Here is a 17,994-nt window from a genome sequence, read left to right on the forward strand (position 1 = left end):
TTCAGATATTTTGGCTTGCGGTTACACACCTGGTCTTGGTCCAGTTACACACCTGGTTGGGGTCTGGTTACACACCTGGTTGGGGTCTGGTTACACACCTGGTCAGGGTCCGGTTACACACCTGGTTGGGGTCTGGTGACACAACTTGTCGGGGTCCGGTTACACAACTGGTTGGGTAACAGTTACCCTGGTTACCCAACCAGTTGGGTAACCGGGGTCCGGTTATATTTTTAATAGCTCCTATATATTTTTTTATATAGGAACTATATATTTTTAATAGTTCCTTTATCTTAATGTAGTTTGGTATTTTGATTGGTGGTTATTCATTGTATAGTTTATTTTCTGGGTTTCCTCAGAATTGCTTTTAAATGCATGGATGGAGAAATACTAAAGAAATTGTTCACGAGTTTTGTTAGGCCAAAGCTAGAATATGCAGCGGTTGTGTGGTGCCCATATCTTAAGAAGCACATCAACAAACTGGAAAGGGTGCAAAGACATGCTACTAAGTGGCTCCCAGAACTGAAGGGCAAGAGCTATGAGGAGAGGTTAGAGGCATTAAATATGCCAAAACTAGAAGACAGAAGAAAAAGAAGTGATATGATCACTACACACAAAATAGTAACAGGAATTGGTAAAATCGATAGGGAAGATTTCCTGAGACCTGGAACTTTAAGAACAAGAGGTCATAGATTTAAACTAGCTAAACACAGATGCCGAAGAAATATAAGAAAATTCACTTTTGCAAACAGAGTGGTAGACGGCTGGAACAAGTTAGGTGAGAAGGTGGTGGAGGCCAAGACCGTCAGTAGTCTCAACGTGTTATATGACAAAGAGTGCTGGGAAGACGGGACACCACGAGCGTAGCTCTCATCCTGAAACTACACTTAGGTAATTACACGCGCGCGCGCACACAATGTGTGTGTGTAGAAATAATATAAATACTAATATATAATTGTTTTATTAATATATATAAATATTAATAAAACAATTAACATCGTGTAGTGTACTCTATATATCAAAATATATTACGTTGAAACCCGTATCAGTCACTAAACAAAAAATTGGGCTACAGTACTCATATTACAAAAATAAAAATAGCTACTTTTAGACCGTCAGCTCGCTACTTTCAGCAATTTGGTTCTGGCAACCGTGCTCAAGAACACAACAACATCTCCCGCGCAGGAGGAGAAGCTCCTGTGTGTGTGTGTGTGTGTGTAAAGGAAACAAACTTCCCTTCATGCAAACTGCACCTACTATCAAGAAGAAGAGGAGGAACTACAGTTACTACAAACTACAATAATACAAGAAACATAACTCGTGCAGTCATCAGGAGAAAAAACTCCATACAAACTGTAGTATCAAGACGACGACGCCGACAAGTATTTATTTGTTTATTTTTGTTCAAGAAGTTACATTGGGTTTATGAGAGTACATAGCATGATGTGTTCACATTCTTGTAAAGCCACTACAGTAGTACGCACAGCGTTTCGGGCAGGTCCGTACTCTAACATAATATACATAATATTAAGTACGTAATTTCTAGCAAGATTTATAAAATGTTATCAAGTTTTTGCACCTGCAAGATAACGTAAGCTTTTAAGGGTTGATAGATGTTAATCTTCTTGTTTGAGGAGCTGTTCACTTGAGACAGTTAAGCAAGTCCCAGCTGTGTCTGGGTACAAGTGACAGGTGAAAACCCAGCGGGTTTTCTTCCTATTGAGGAGTGTTGTGAGTGGACGTAATGCCATAGCAGCATGTACAAGATGAGTGGCGCTGCCCAATAAACTCGCCCCATGGGGCAAAATTTAAAACAATTTAAATAAATTGTAAGTAAAAGTAGCGACCTATTCACCTCCACAGGTCAATCTGTGATTACAGAGAGAAGCTAACAGATACCGTGGAATATCTTTAAAGAAGTAGGGACTTCCTTCCAGTTTTCAAAGTCTTTGGACGTGTGGTTCAACTTTGATTCCTGACGGAGATCTGTACTCCTACTCTGCCTTAGGGTCCACCAGCTAAGACAGTTAGTGCCCTCTGGGTCACAAATCTGCTGTCTGGCAGTCCTCTTCAACAGCCCACTTTCTGGCACCTGGCACTCCTATTGCCCGGGGTGATAAGACGATATGGCTCCCCTCCAGTTGTCTTGTTGGCTCTTGAGATGACTTACTCTGGCACCAGTGTGGTCTAGAGGTCTGGGGAGTTAGTGGGTCTCAGTGGATATCTTGGTGTGCCCACTGAGTACTCACCTACTCGCCTAGTTGTGCTTGCGGGGGTCGAGCTTTGGCTCTTTGGTCCTGCCTCTCAACTATCAATCAACTGGTGTACAGATTCCTGAGCCTACTGGGCTCTTATCATATTGCATATGAAACTATATGGAGTCAGCCTCCACCACATCACTGCCTAATGCATCCCATCTGTTAACTACTCTGACACTGAAAAAGTTCTTTATAATATCTGTGTACAGGTGTACTCTGCTGGAAGTCACTGGAAGACATTGCTGATTTTTTTGTCCGATTGGGTTTAGAATTTTAGAATGGTTTTCGTGATTTTGGCTTCAACTGTGTTTGGCCTCCCAGAGTTGAAAAACATGTGACACATTATAATGATCATCTGGAGTCACTGGGCATCAATTAATAGTCTTGCAGTTGGCTCTGTGTGTGTGTGTGTGTGTGTAATGTCAGTACTAGTACTTTCCTCCCAGGGGAAGTACTAATACTTTCCTCCTAGGGGAAGTACTAGTACTTTCCTCCCAGGGCAAGGTCAGGGTGTCACAAAACACCTGCCATGCAGTATGTGTATTATAAAGCCCTGTGTTATAGCTTCCCTTTAACCTAATAACAGCAACAGTATTCATAACACTTGTTGCACTTACAGAAACAATAACCACTAATGTATGACCCAAATTGAAATTTATGAACTGGGTATAAGACTATTAATCAATTCATTATGCATCCCATACCCATCCAGTGAGTGGTAGTGGATCCCATACCCACCCTGTGATTGGTAGTGGACCCCATACCCATCCTGTGAATGGTAGTGGACCCCATACCCATTCTGTGAATGGTAGTGGACCCCATACCCATTCTGTGAGTGGTATTGGAAAAGGTTACAGAGGCACATAATGAACTCAGGAACTCAGATTCATTTGGATTAGGATGTTAAAGAATTGATAAGCAAGTTACATAGACATAGCATAAGAATAGAGTTAACTGCAGAAGACCTATTACTCCTGCAAGTAGTTCCTATTTATTCAACCTGCCTTACAGAGAACGTCGCATTTTGGTCGTATGCGTTACATAAGGCCAAAAATTGTCGTACTAGAAAATAGAAGCAGCTCACGAAAGTGACGTACTGTCCCATTTTCTGTTTTGGGTCCTTTGGTAGGTTAGGAGAGAACACTTTAAATTGACTATTTTCTGGACTGACTGTTTTCTGGATGTTGGAAAATCTTAGGAGGACGGGCTAATTTATTAGGGATACAAGTCACATCATACACAAGATGGTATGATGGTCCAGCACTTCTTAAAGAAAACTATTCAATTTTATCTTGAAGATGTCCACATTTGTTCCAGCAAGCTGGAACCGAGCCTGTGTATACCTCCTATGCAGACCGGTTTATGCCTCGGTTATGGACCCAGCTTCCTTCCAGTTCGGTTCTTCGTCCCATTGATGGGTGCGTTACGAGGTTCCAGAGTAGTCATGGATGGCAGGCTATCCTTTGTTTTTGTTTGGGGCTTTTGGGGCTTGGTGCAGTTTGTCATATCCGCACGCTTCAGTGGTGACAGGTATCTACTGTGTTGCAGGTGTTTCTGAGGGGTTCTTTTGAGTCCCTCAATGCATGCTTCTTTGCTCCATGAGCCAGGTTCTGGCTCATGGTCACTGGTAAGCTAATAAGAACTCCACGACTGACGGCACCTAGTGCTGTAGTATGGCACTGTATCAGTGTAGTAGCTTCAGGGAGCCATTGGAGCTCACCCAGTAATTGGCATTATTTTTATTATCATCATTACATTTGTTTTTTTGTTTTGTTTTTCAGGTGATTGTTGAAAGATGTACTGGTATTCCTTAAAATTTGGCTTGGGGAAGTGTCATCCACATTGGCAAACGACATTTAGCAATCCTCTATGGCATCGATTAGTTTCACTGACAGTTGTGAATACCGAATCAGACAAAGTTGATAGTGATACATTTGGACGTTTAGCTGCGTTATCTAGTGTAAATAATAATAATTTAAAGGATAAAAATGGCCAACAGACAGCTCCTGGCAGCTTTGCAAAATTTAAGTTCAATGAAAATATTTATAGATTTAAAGAAAATGGAAGAAGTACACCATTAGTGGAGAGTTTGGAGAATTATCAACAAGAGAATATTCTTGACAAATGGAATAGATTTAAAGATGCACATTATGAGGAACTCCTGAAGGATTCGGGAAATATTTTACAAGACGATAATGAGGATGATTATTACTACTTCCAAAAGAAAAATGCCAAAAAGAAAACTGTGAAAAGTGAAGATGGTAACACCTCTCTAAATGCGTCTCTCAACGAAAATACAAATTTGCGCTTGGAAAAGGAAAATGAAAGTCAGCCAGAACAAATAAGCAGCGATAAATTTGGTACAATAGCTCCACCAAAGCTTGATCATTTGAATGCAACTGGTGATGAAGGCGATGAGAGAGAAGAAAGGTACCAAGAAGCAAAGCTGGAAAGGAGACATAGACCTGCATACTATGGGCTGCGGATGAAGAACTTGTGCAAGGAAAGAAAGGTTGGTACCCTCAATAAATTGAAATATATGAAATAAATTGATATGTGTATATAAGAATATGTGTAGATATATTAGGTGATCTTAGAGAAATCAATAAAATGTTAATTTGCAGTTTAATCACATGGTAAAAATTTTCACATTTGAATTTTCTGTATCAAATCATTATTCATTTGATGGTTAGTATGATATTTCTATACAGTTAATATGTTATTGACTGAATTAGTTTGCAAATTTATTTATAATGTACACAATCCAGATTGTCACGTTTGATGCCAGGAAATGTTCATTTACAGTATATTAAAGTGCTGTGCTTGAATACCGATACATTACTAGGCATAAGATAGAAGAATGTTTATTGTTAATTATATGCATGAGAAATAGAAGGCATTCTTTTCCAGTTGCTAGATGCTCTGAAGATTCTGGAGGAGGAGATGCCAGCTGTGGCGGCCAAGCCTGATTACTTTTGTTACCAAGTTCTTATAAATGCCTGTGGAAGGGCTGGGTATACTAAAAAAGCTTTTCACCTTTACAATCAGGTAATGTTTTAAGAGTTAATCATTTTATTATCAGCATCTCTTACCTTTCTGGTAAGAGATGCTGATTTTAGTGTGTGTGTGTGTGTGTAATTACCCAAGTGTAATTACAGGATAAAAGCTACGCTCGTGGTGTCCCATCTTCCCAGTACTGTACTCTTTGTCGTATAACGCTTTGAAATTACTGATGGTTTTGGCCTCCCACCTTCTCACCTAACTTGTTCCAACCATCTACCACTCTGTTTGCAAAAGTGAATTTTCTAAAGGGGCATTTCAATTTAATCACTTTATTTTTGTGTATTCAGTTATAATACGAAAAAATTGAAATCTGTATATGTAGTACAGTATTCGTAGACCTCAAGATAGTAGAAAGAGACAGTTAAAATTTTTTTTTTTTTTATCCTTATCCTGACTTATCCTGACCAAGGGATATATAGTTGTAATGGCTAGGCATTTTCCCCTGATAATTCCCTTCCCTTCCCCCATGTATTGCATTGGAATCAGGCCTCACTTTACTTAATACAGTATAAATTTTGTATTTCCCAGATGAAGAGATGTGGTTTTCAAATTCAGCCTGTAGCATACACTGGACTGTTCAATGCATGTGCCAACTCCCCGTGGCCAACCACTGATGGACTGAAGCGGGCTACCGGGCTGCGAGAGCAGTTACTAGAAAAGGGATACATTTTCAACCAAACAATCACCCATGCTATGATAAAAGGTACATCAGATATTAATGAGCAACACTGCATCAGATGAATATATTAAACACACTGGGATGATCAGAAGATTGAGAAACGACGACATTTTGGTCCGTCCAGAACCATTATCAAGTTGTATGTGAAAATATTTTTCTCAGACCTGTCTGTAACTTGGGGCCCCGTGGCATAAAATGGTGTCATTTCTCCATCCTCTGATGTGTGGTCTGGTCATCATATCTTCAGTAATGACAGTATTCCAGTCTTCAGTCATGTTATTGTGACTCATCGTCTATTGAACACGTGTTTGCAAGGATTGCGCTTCAGCCCCTAGTCCCCAGCTATGTATATGTGCGCTGTTTGTATATGATTTAAGGGTATGAGCTTGAAAGCCATACTCTAGGGTACAGACTAACAATACCCGGCCTATACTTCTTCACTTACAGTATACATACGTTTCTTTAAAACAGGGGGTGTAGAACCAATATGCATTTATAAACACTTCAAACACAAGAGTAACCACGTGTGGCTGATACCATATTTTTGAATTGGTGGGACTACAAACAGTCATTGTGTGTGCATTACATTTATTAAGACACAGGAAATGAGATAGTACACTACAATGGAATACCTTCTCACTCACCAGATTAATGACAGTATTCCAGTCACAGATATAATGGAGGTCAATAACCTCACACTGTGAGGTTGGGGCCCCTCTCGAGCACACACCCAGTGTGTGAAGTCTCGCTCCTCTCTCCTCGTGGAGTGCAGGGACACAACTCTTGCGAAAACGCGCAGGGAAACTTTACACACACTGAAGTACATATACACATTTACTAATTCTGAACATACTCTCAAACACTTACAAATGAATCATAAAATTTAACAAATAAAACAAGCTGTTATTTTAACTAAGAGAAACATTTACATTAATAACAACAAAAGCTAAACTATATACAGTATACCAGTTATTACAGTGAGTGCATCTTCATCCCTAGATCTTTCAAAATTTCTGATTAACCTGTTTTGGTATGAAAATTTGAGTTCTTTCATTATAATTTTACAAAGCTTAGTGTTCATCTTGGTTATCATTTCCTATACCAACATATTTCCCAGTCAATTCATCCAAAGAATTCACTTAATTTCCTATAATGTTCACCGTTAAAGTTCAATTTCTCTTATATCTTCCTGGTGTGATATAAAACCTTATACAAAATTTAATGCATTATGATAAAATTGGCATGCACTAAAAAAAAAAAAAGATTAAAAATATAAATCTGAGAATAGGAAGAGGAAGGTTGTCTTGAGATAGTTTCGGGGCTTGGTGTCCCCACAGCTTGGTCCTCGGCCAGACCTTTTTTTTTTTTTCTTTTTGTTACACATCCTCAGGAAGTAGGCTGTAGCATCTGTCTAGCTCTCAGGTACCTATTTACTGCTATGTAACAGGAGCATCAGGGTGAAAGAAACTCTGCCCGTTTATTTCCACCTCCACCTGGGATCGAACCTGGAACCTCAGAACTACGAATCTGAACCGCTATCCACTCTGCTGTCTCGACTGTACTACCGGGAGCCTCTTACCAGGACCGGGAAAAATATGTGCATAGATGTGTTTCTGTCATTTACGATAAGAAAATGACCCAAAATTTTCTGACCCAAAAATGACCCAAAAAGTAATAAATTGGGAAAAAAAGGCAAAATTCTTTGAAACCAAACATTTTTGAGGTTCCACTGTACTATAATTTCGTATTTTCTTTCTTTTATATCCTTATATAGGTTGTACGATGCAGTGTAATTTTATGTCCTTGTGCCTAAAACATGTATTGGTAATACATAACTATCTTTCACTGCACATGTTTAGGGGCGCTTGTTGCTTCTCTGAGACAGCGACCTCTCAAGATTCTGGTCATGGTGGCTGAACAAGTTATTACGACTTGATAATGGTCCAGAACCATTATATTTTTTTGAAACATCGTCGGTTCTCCATCTTTTGATGTTTGGTTTAGTCATCAACAAGTTATTAGAGCCTGTTTGACCAAATGTTTGTGTAAACCCAAATATGTTGCTGTCTCAAGGGAGCAACTGAGGTATCTCTTCAGGAAGGTGCATTATATTTACCTAAACACCCTTTATTTCAGCATTTGGAAGATGTGGAGATATCAACACAGCCTTCCAAATTGTTGATGACATGATTGAGCAAGGATTGCTAGTCACCACGGAAACTATTAATTTTCTGCTTCAGGCATGTGTTACTGACAAGCAAACAGGTTTTAGGCATGCATTAATGGTAAGTTATCCCTTTCACCATAGTACTATAGATTTGTGCAATAAATGAAAGCATTAATATCTTATAAATTGGCAGCCACACTACCATGGATATAAACATTTCATTCACCTGGGCACTAGTCGACTTGAATCACCAACCCCACGAGAGTGAGAAGCTCAGAAGCGTGAGGTTTTGAGCTTGTCTTAATTTTTGAGCTAATCTTAATTTTTACAAGATTGAATTTCAGTGTAAATATCTTGTCAAATGTGGTTAATTATAAGCTATGTAAAATGTAATATGTTGTATTGTGCCAAGTTACAGACAGGCCAGAGAAACTGATTTAATTTATTGATTTTACTGAAATAATAAGACATGATTTCTTTGACAGACTGGTCTGAATGATAGTGGAGCACTTGAGTTATAATGGAACATAATTAATTCAAATACAATTTCTGGGAGGGCCCACTTGTTTGCTTTCCTAGCCCCTGAAACACACTGTTGCCTACAGGTAACCAGGATTAGAATCTTGGTTTCTCTTTGAGGCAGGGGTAATGTCCTTGACCTCTAGAGGGGTGTCTCATTTAGATGCTCGTTGTTCGAACTCCAGTATTTGTGTTTGCTAAGCGTCTTTTTCTCTGTGCATATCTTGCACTTCTGTGTGTGCACATCAATGTATTTTCTAGTGTTTGGCTTGTAATGCCTTATGTGGCAACAACGCCTCTCCTGCTGGCTCGAATGTTTGATGTTTTGAGCTCTGTGGCCTGCTCTACACTTAAATACCTTAAATTTGGTAAGCTACCGAGGGCCTAACTCGTATTAAATCGCCCATTGTTTAACTTATTGGGTAATCCAGCCCTGACTAGCTAGATTTTGAACCAATATTGTTTCATTAATGTCAACCAGCTTCATTTTGTTTACAGTAATTTGAAATAATCTTGTTTATTTTATTAACAGGTATGGAGGAAAATGCGAGAGTTGAAACTATCTCCAGATATTTATTCATATAATCTCTTGATACGTTCCATCAAGGACTGTGGCAGTGGAGACCCACAATTGACCTCCAGGCTGCTGCAGGAAAAAGTAAATGCCTCATGTAAAGGAGCAAAAGAGAAGATGAAACAAATAGTAAAGGAAAATATTCTGGTCATAGAAAGTGAGATCAAAAAACATGATCCTGTTCCAGGAGATGCAAGCAGCACTCAGGATATATCAGGCAATGTGGAAATAAGTAATAGTAATTCTCCCGTTACTAGTGAAAATGTAAAAGATGAAAAGATATACAAGTTGATTGAAATCAAGAGAGAAATACAGAATAGTACAAAAGAGGATCTTGTATTACCTAATTTATTAGGTAGGAAGATAACTCCCGGAACTGTTGTGGGTTTGGGATCACTGGATCAACCACATGACAGGTAAGCCAATGTTGATGGACGTATTCTGTCTTTCATGTTTAACCTTAAATGACTCGGCTAATTAAGTTTTACATTATGGTGCTTGTGACAAAAAATAGTTCACAAAATTTAAAAATCATATACATATGGCAATTCATGCACAGGAATTAATTGTAGATAGTGATCCAAGCTATATGAGTTAAACAAATGTATCAGCTCAGAAAACAGACATTTGTTAAATTTCTTACATATTTTCTATTTTACAGCTTTTGCTTGTGTACTGTATTTAATTTGGCTCAGTGATTACCAGATATTTTTTGACATATTTGGTGTTGTAAACATTGTCTAGTTGATATTTGATGTTGTTATTACTTCTGCTTAAACCCTATATTTGTCAGTATTAAACTACTGTACTACTCTCAATCCATTTTAAGTCTTTTAGTGATTTTGAATCTTCTGAATTTATTTCCTGCCAATTTTTGTAACCAAATTTACAAATGATGATGATCAATCTTGTATCTAAATCATTAATATATATATATGTATAATAAACAATAGTTCCCAGGACAGATCCTTGGGACCCTAAACTTGCGACAGTCACCCACTCACTTTACTTAGGATAACTTCCCCAGATAAAGAAGGTCTCAATACCCTAACATTTGGAGGGGCAATCCTGAGTTGTCAGTACTGTACCTTGTGCTCCAGGAAGCGCAGGCTGAACTGCCACACAAAGTGGTGTTTTATTACACTATGCTCTATTTTTGTTAGCCAAATTATTACAAATCTGAGTTAAGATCTTACAATTTGAAGTATGTACACATCAAAGAAAAAATCATTATATACAGTGGCCTATTGATATATAAATAAAGTTATTGTAATTCAGTCTTTCAAATAAATAGTCTGCTGTAGCATGAAACTTTTTAGAATACAGTACATTGAATAAATAATGTAGCTGTATATTACATTTTGTTAGTCATAATTTATTAATAATAAATTTATAGGGTGTTAATTTACACTTTACCTAAATATCATTGCTCTATTGTCATACTTTTGTATACTTTTGTAGGTTAGCTCTTCTAGGTGGGCCCAGTGGAATATTTAAACAAATGGAACGAGACCGAGTAAAAGCAAATTTGAAGTCTGTCACGCAACTTCTGGATTCTTTACCTGCAAGTACTGAAGCAGAGGAGGTTGGTGTGGATTCATTTTGATATACACTGTTCTGAATACTATTTCTTAATTACTAAGGCTATTCTGCCATTTACCTAGAGGGGATTTGGGGAAAGAAAGATAGTTGATGAAAGAAGTGTGTAAGTGATTATGATTGGATTTGCTGGTGTGAGAAGAGTGCAAGACCAGAATGCTAGGAAATGAATCCACGAGAGAAATGCATCATTATGGTCAAGCAATACTCTGTTGCTGTGTTTTTCACCAATCCAAGAATTTAATATTTTGCGGTTTTTATTTTTCCATTCTTCATCCTTGTTCATTTCATGTTAAAAACTAAATTTGTTTCATGTTCCCACTGCTCTCAGTGAAGGAATTTATAATTTAAGTACAGTACATCCATTAATACATACATTTACAGTCATCCAAAACCTTGGTATATACTGACAGGTGTCAGCATCCATGTTCAATGAACAAATTTTTTATTATTATTATAACTGTTTCTTTTTAGGCCCTCCTCCAGTCTATGAAAAATATTGGCCTCAGTCCAGACACACAATTTTGCAACATGCTAATTCGCAAACGCAACTTCCGGAAAGATGCTGGGGCTGCAAAGGTATGTCGGTACTGAACATTATATAATGTTTAATCAATTTTTAAAATATTACCAATGTTTATTGTTTAAGTGCACCTATTTAAATGGTTGCAATGGAGTTTGTAGGAATGTCTAGCACTTTCAAAAACATCCTAGATAGAAAGCTTTGGTTTCTTTTCTTTGCATATTACAGTACTCAGTTATACATAGTTCAACAACTGTACATGGATTGTACGATTGAGCACAGCTTAAATTCCTGACAAAGATTTAGAGAAACACAAGTTAGAGCAGTTGTTCTAATAGTACTAGTATCTTGTTTGTGACTCTTCAGTCCCGCTAGTGCCCAATGTGTGACCCCCCCCCCCTTTTGCCTTGCTAATACCCCATGTGTGACTCTCCCTTTACCATGGTTGTACCCCCTTGTTTGTCAAGGCCTTCTTGCAGCACCCAACAGCCCTCTTCATTTCTTGCTCCTTGTGAATTTTGCATCATCTGCAAACATCAGTATGTCAGAACTCACTTCCCCAGGGAAGTCATTTACATAAATTAGAAAGAGCAATGGTACTAGGACAGAGCCTGTGGGAACACCATTGCCTACTCCTCTCCAGTCTGACATATCCTCTCTGACTATGACCCATTTGTTTCCTATCAGTCACATACTCCCATACCCAGTCCAGTGCCTTTCCTGTTATCTTTGCTTGTCTCTCCATCTTATGTATTAGTCTTTTGTATGGAACTGTATCAAGGACTTTCTGGAAGTCAAGTTTATTAAGCATGATTTTCCCCACTCTGAAGTCATGTTGTTCCTTATGTGTGACCCCTCATCCTGGTCACCCCCAGTATCTGGCTTCTTGTCTTGGTAGCACTCCATACATGACCCCTTGTTCTGGCAGCACTCCATGTATGATCCATTGTCCTGGTAGCTCCCAATGGCTGGTGCCCCTCATCCTTGTAGCTCCCCATATAGGATCCCTCATCCATGTAGCTCCCCTTGTTGGACCCCTCATCCTTGTAGTCCTGCTTGCAAACATTTGAACTTTGATGACCTTTTCAGTGTTCCTTAGTAAAATGTGCCCTCTTCCTGTGAGGAGTCCCATCGGCTTCCTGAAGCTACCTTACTGATCAAGAGCCATACCATTGAGTGTCATCAATTGCAGTTCTTTGTAAGCCTACTGGGGGCCATGAACCAGATTATGGCCCCCCTCAGAGAGGTGAAGGGAGCAATGGAAAACCCCGGCAGGCTCGGTTGTACAATGGCACCTTTTCAGTCTGTTGTCGCCTTGTACGAATTCGTCGGTTGCTCGTCGCCCCTGCCTCTGGGTAGTGATAATCTTTTCTGCCTCTGCCTTGCTGCCTGTAGGGTCGGGTGATACCTCCGACCCGCAGTCCTGTGGGACTCGTTCCCTACTTGTACTCCATTTTTACTCATCCCCATCAGATATTCTGCGGGATCGGGGAGCATCGTGTTGCATAGTTTTTGTGATGCAACGTGACAGGTTGCATCACAGTGATCAGTAAGATAGTTTCAGGGAGCCTCCGGGGCTCATCCAGTAACTGGCGTTTCATTACATTCAATGTTTTTTTGTTAGTGTGATGCATGTTTGTTTCTTTTCAAATAATTAATTAATTTGAATATAAATATTTGCTGTTTCAATTTCAGGATGTTCTTGACATAATGCAGGAGCACCAATTACTTCCTGATATAATCACTTTTGGTTGCCTAGCTTTGGGTTGCCGGAATCTTGAAGATGCAATTGGCCTGTTACGAGAAATGGAAGCAGCTGAATTCAGGTAATAAATATCTGTATCTGTTTCTGGGTAAGGTCACTCGGTAGCTTCCCTTTGCTTATGTCACTGGCACTCATGTTAGATACTGGACACACTTGGCTCTTGTGACTAACTCGACCCACCTAGTACAAGGACTTCTGCAAGCCCCTTTACCCTCCCTATGGGGCAAGGATCTCGTGGAAACCAGAGATCAACCCAGTACCAAGATGAACTGCCCACAAAAAGCATTGAAAATAGGTCACAAGACACTCGACCTTCCTCTTGAGAAATGTTTGGTAGTTGCCAACGAACGTATGTTTCCAGCATTTCCCCAACCCACCACCATGGGACATCCTGTGTCACTCAAGGTCCTAGAGAGATGATGCCACACACTCTTGCCTGGCAATCAGTTGGGCTCATCTTTTGGTTCACATGAAGAACACTTATCATTATCTAAGTTAGGTGTTCAGCTTTCCTTTATGTCCAACATATAGGGTTTAATCCTTAAATGTTCCATTAGCTTGTGTGCTGTTCACATTGAGTTTCTCTGGCTACTGTGATCTGCTTCAGCTTTGTTTTCAGGATGTCCTTCCCTGGTACTGCTGTCAAAGATCATTCACCAACAAGGTTGTCTTCACCGAGGTGTTAGAGGTCCTCCTTTGGGAAGACTTCCCACGAGTCAATCCTATCTCGGATGAAGCTCTGATCCCTTGTTCCGTTTAATGGGAGTTGATACAATTAATGAATGCATGAGTGTGCATGCTAGTACTGTGCCTCCACCTTCTTTGTAGAGCTGGGACTGTGGGGTTATGTGATTCAAGTTATTTTCATTGTTATCCTAACTTCAATGGACTGCTTCATAGGGTTGTTTATTATATTTACATAACTCCACATGTGGGGGGAGGGTTATAGCATTTTACTATTTAATTTATGTATGATTAGTTCACTCAGTGTTGCAAGATTTAATTAGAACTTAAACTAAACATTTAGTAAATTAAATTGACCAAAATTTCTTCCTAAATTATTAACTTTGAAGGACCAGCCTGTTGGCATTTACTGTACAGTACTTGTTTTTATATTTGTCATTAAATGAACAAATTTGTATTGTAAATTACTAAATTATAATTAAATTGAGTTAAATTATTAATTAATTTAAGCCAAATCTATGGTTACAACCAAACAGCCATATTTCATTAATCTTGTATTTTATGTAATATTTGGGTGCATTTCTAATCCTGGTACTGCATCAAATACTTGATTTTTTTTTTAAATTCTAGCTATATCATGGTTTGTGTATAACCTTTTGTTAAAAAAAAAAAATAATATTTTTTGTATATTCCTCAGACCTAATCTGGAGATAATGACAATTCTGGCAAAGAATAGCTTATTGCAGCAGGATTATTTCTTCACATTAGAGATGCTAAAAGAAATGCATCAGCATAACATTGAACCGGATGTTAATCTTCTCAAGCTTCTTGAATCTGCCAGGACTAAAGCACGCAACACTATCTTGCAAATGGTAAATAACTTCTTGTACTATATCACTTTGAGGTATAAGTGACCTTCCTAAATGGATTTCAGGGTCCTAATGGAATTTATGTTCTTGAAGTTTAAAGTGCTAATAAAACTATTTTCTTGTAAAGCCTTCTAATGCCTATATGCACTTTATCTGGTTCAGTAACGATTAATATTTCATGTACTGTATAGACATCTGTTAAATTTTGATTTATTGATAACTATATGCATTTCATAATGTACAGTAAAGCGATGAAATGATTTTGTTTTTTATAGATAGGTTAAAAATCAGGATGTTAATTAAAAGTAATAATTATGATAATACTGTATTAGGTTTGGGCCAGAGCAAATGATCTGGCCTCTGATCAAATGACACTGTAAAAACAGCCTAAGCTACTCTATCGTTTTGTGATGTATTTTATTATCTCAATAAACTTACTTGAGATTTTAGCCTATTACTGTATCATGTAGCTATTCACTGCTATATTGTACACTTAACAAATATAAATGACATTCATTCATGATCACTTTTTTTTTTAATATTTTTCAGTATTAAAAATAAACATGTAATTCTATACATTTTATTAATGAATTGTAGTAATCCATATTTATCAATAATGGATAGTTACTATTACTTTCCTGTTACAGGAAAGAGAGAAATCTTCTATGAAAATCAGCAAAAGGAAGATGGAGGGTATAAGGATCTATCTCTTAGAGTACAAAAATTGGCTTAAGAAATCACCGATACAACTTCCAGATCATCCTTGGGCACAATACAAGGCAGCATCAAGTGCAGTTAACAGCACTTAGATTTTGTCTCTGTGTCTTTGTATGGCAGAAATTCAGGTGAATTTGTCCCATATCTTGTCTCCTGGTCACAAAATTGTAGTGCACTGCTCACCTGTTTTAATGTTATATCAGGAACAATTTTGATTATAACAAATTCCCAATGTAGCTTAATTCTAGTTTGTATGAGATCCAATAAGAAATATTATCCTAAGTTGTTAAGAACACACACAATTTGCGAATGTTGAAATCTTAGTTTTTTTGTTATTATTGTATATTTTGTGAAGTTCTATACAGATCAAGTTTTCACAATGAAGACAAAACATACAACATGTTGTGTGTCTCAAGTTAACATTACTTTTTACAGGTACTGTACTGTGTGTGTGTAATATTTTGTAAAGAAACATTGTATAATATTTGTATCATCTTAGTTACACTGTGCTATACATCTGTAATATATTGTACATATAGGAAATGCTTTATTGTTTAATACTGTACTGTACTGTATATACTCTATGTATATTTATACAAACATTGCTTAATCAAGACTTGCTATAATTGATAAATTTTGTAAAATACACTAGACGAATTTTAAATGAAAACCCTTTTAGAATGATGCTGAAATATATTGTATAAGTTATGTATCTTTATTTGATTTAAAATTAAACTTGAATTTGCAAATACAGTATATTGCAATGAATTTTTACTGAATTTGAGCCACTACCTCTCATCCCATGTTTTGTACAATGAATGTTGACCAAAGAATAATCAGAAATTTATAGGGCTCTTACTAAGATTATCATTCTAGTCAAGTTTAAGGAAAAGAAATTCACATGAAACATATTTTGGCTGTGATAGTGAGAAAGTCTTTACCAGTCTCTGGTGTAGTGGTAAGACACTCGCCTGGCATTCCGCGAGCGCTTTGTCATGGGTTCGTATCCTGGCCGGGGAGGATTTACTGGGCGCAAATCCTTAACTGTAGCCTCTGTTTAACTCAACAATAAGATGTGTACTTGGTTGTAACAACGATTCTTCGCGGCGGGGATCGTATTCCAGGGACCTGCCCGAAACGCTACGCGTACTAGTGGCTGTACAAGAATGTAACAACTCTTGTATATATATACAAATAAAAAAAAAAGAAAAAAAAAAAAAAAGGTAAGGTAATGTACAGGTGCTAGAAAAGGCCCCGGCCAGACTGTTTCAGCCAAGCCATATGGTGGGAGTTGCCACAAATATTACTTAATTACTTCAACATAACTCGATTGATTTTTTCCTGTTTTTTTGCAGGAAGTATTTTTCCTATATTTTGATAGGGAATAGCCATCCACCCCATGAACAGGGCAGACTGCCAAACCAACACCAGACTGCAGTCTAGCCAAGGAGGGCCAGGTCTTAAACTCAGATCTGGACAAAAAGAATTGGGTGTTGATTTGGATGATTTTTAGCCAACACTACCTCAACAACAGATACTTGATGGAAACAGAACTCGGCCAACACAACGCAGACATACTACTACTGAATGAAAACCCAGGGTAAACATATAGGACAAACTTAAATAAATATATATATAATTACCATATTTTGAGAATGAAGAGAATGACGATAATTTTCTTAATTAGCTGGGCTTGCCGGGACAGTTAGTGCCTCCCTACCTTTCCCTCACACCCGAGTTGACATAATGGTACTGGCTTTGTGCTTTATCCTGATAACTACCACGATAAATTACTATGAGAGTTACCATTGTTCTAACAACTGGTTAAATTGTCAACTGGTGAGACAAGGTGCGAAAAAGGTTTAACTTGTGTTGCCCAACCATTTGTTGGACGGTAGAGCGACGGTCTCGCTTCATGCAGGTCTGCGTTCAATCCCCGACAATCCAAGTGATTGGGCACCATTCCTTCCCCCCCCCCATCCCAACTCATTATCCTGACCCCTTCCAAGTGCTGTAAAGTCAAAATGGCTTGGCACTTTCTTCTGATAGTTCCATTCTATTGTGTTGCTAATTACAAAGTTGAAGTGGATGATGCGCGGTTAGAGAACACAGAACTGTGTAGCCATCAGTGGATAGTGGCCGGCAATATGAACGTCTTAATACTAGAGGCAGTACCCAGCATTCCTAAGGTGTCTGTACTCTTGGTGCCTGTATTACATTTGAGTGCGGAGGTGATGGGGCCCAGCACCCCCCAGTAAGAGTGGGTGTATAAGGTAACCCGAAGTGTTACTCCTGAGACTGATGGATGCCTACTATAATGCTCCACAACGAGAGATGAAGCCGTTCCAAGTGATGAAGTGGTCACCACTGAGAGATCTTCTGACTCCGTCAGAGGAGTCAGAAGCAGCAGCTTGGTCTGGGCCCAATGTAGCGGGGGCTAGAGCCCGTCTTTCCATCAGTCTGACTTCTGGGCCTGGTCACCCACCCCACGAGTCTGAGAATTGAATGAGGGTCAGAAATTGGAATGAAAACATGAAAATAATTTCATCCACGGTTAAGTTCCTATACCCACCATGGAGC

General features: G+C 38.4%; 1 protein-coding gene across 3 annotated transcripts; it reads left to right on the top strand.

The window, feature by feature from the left end:
- Window positions 1–1,139: 1,139 nt before the first annotated feature.
- On the top strand, window positions 1,140–16,186 carry LOC123755387 (pentatricopeptide repeat-containing protein 1, mitochondrial). Of its 3 annotated transcripts, none has more exons than XM_045737965.2 (11): window positions 1,140–1,379; window positions 4,037–4,767; window positions 5,166–5,303; window positions 5,847–6,021; window positions 8,134–8,282; window positions 9,216–9,673; window positions 10,719–10,842; window positions 11,331–11,435; window positions 13,075–13,205; window positions 14,526–14,700; window positions 15,345–16,186. In XM_045737965.2, the coding sequence occupies exons 2-11, from the start codon at window positions 4,051–4,053 to the stop codon at window positions 15,504–15,506; spliced, it is 2,334 nt and encodes a 777-aa protein (XP_045593921.2). In that variant the 5' UTR covers window positions 1,140–1,379; window positions 4,037–4,050; the 3' UTR covers window positions 15,507–16,186. The 3 variants fall into 3 exon arrangements, with proteins under 3 accessions (XP_045593921.2, XP_045593925.2, XP_045593922.2); XM_045737969.2 differs by lacking the exon at window positions 1,140–1,379 and adding an exon at window positions 1,438–1,495; XM_045737966.2 differs by lacking the exon at window positions 1,140–1,379 and adding an exon at window positions 1,645–1,826.
- The last annotated feature ends 1,808 nt before the right edge of the window (window positions 16,187–17,994 follow it).

The sequence above is a fragment of the Procambarus clarkii genome, chromosome 20, assembly GCF_040958095.1.
Source record: "Procambarus clarkii isolate CNS0578487 chromosome 20, FALCON_Pclarkii_2.0, whole genome shotgun sequence".
Classification (NCBI taxonomy): domain Eukaryota; kingdom Metazoa; phylum Arthropoda; class Malacostraca; order Decapoda; family Cambaridae; genus Procambarus; species Procambarus clarkii.

Coding starts and splice junctions, on each gene's coding strand:
- LOC123755387 (XM_045737965.2), top strand. CDS start 4,051: ATGTACTGGTATTCCTTAAAATTTGGCTTGGGGAAGTGTCATCCACAT. Junction 9,674..10,718: donor CTGGATCAACCACATGACAG/GTAAGCCAATGT, acceptor ATACTTTTGTAG/GTTAGCTCTTCTAGGTGGGC. Junction 11,436..13,074: donor AAGATGCTGGGGCTGCAAAG/GTATGTCGGTAC, acceptor TTTCAATTTCAG/GATGTTCTTGACATAATGCA.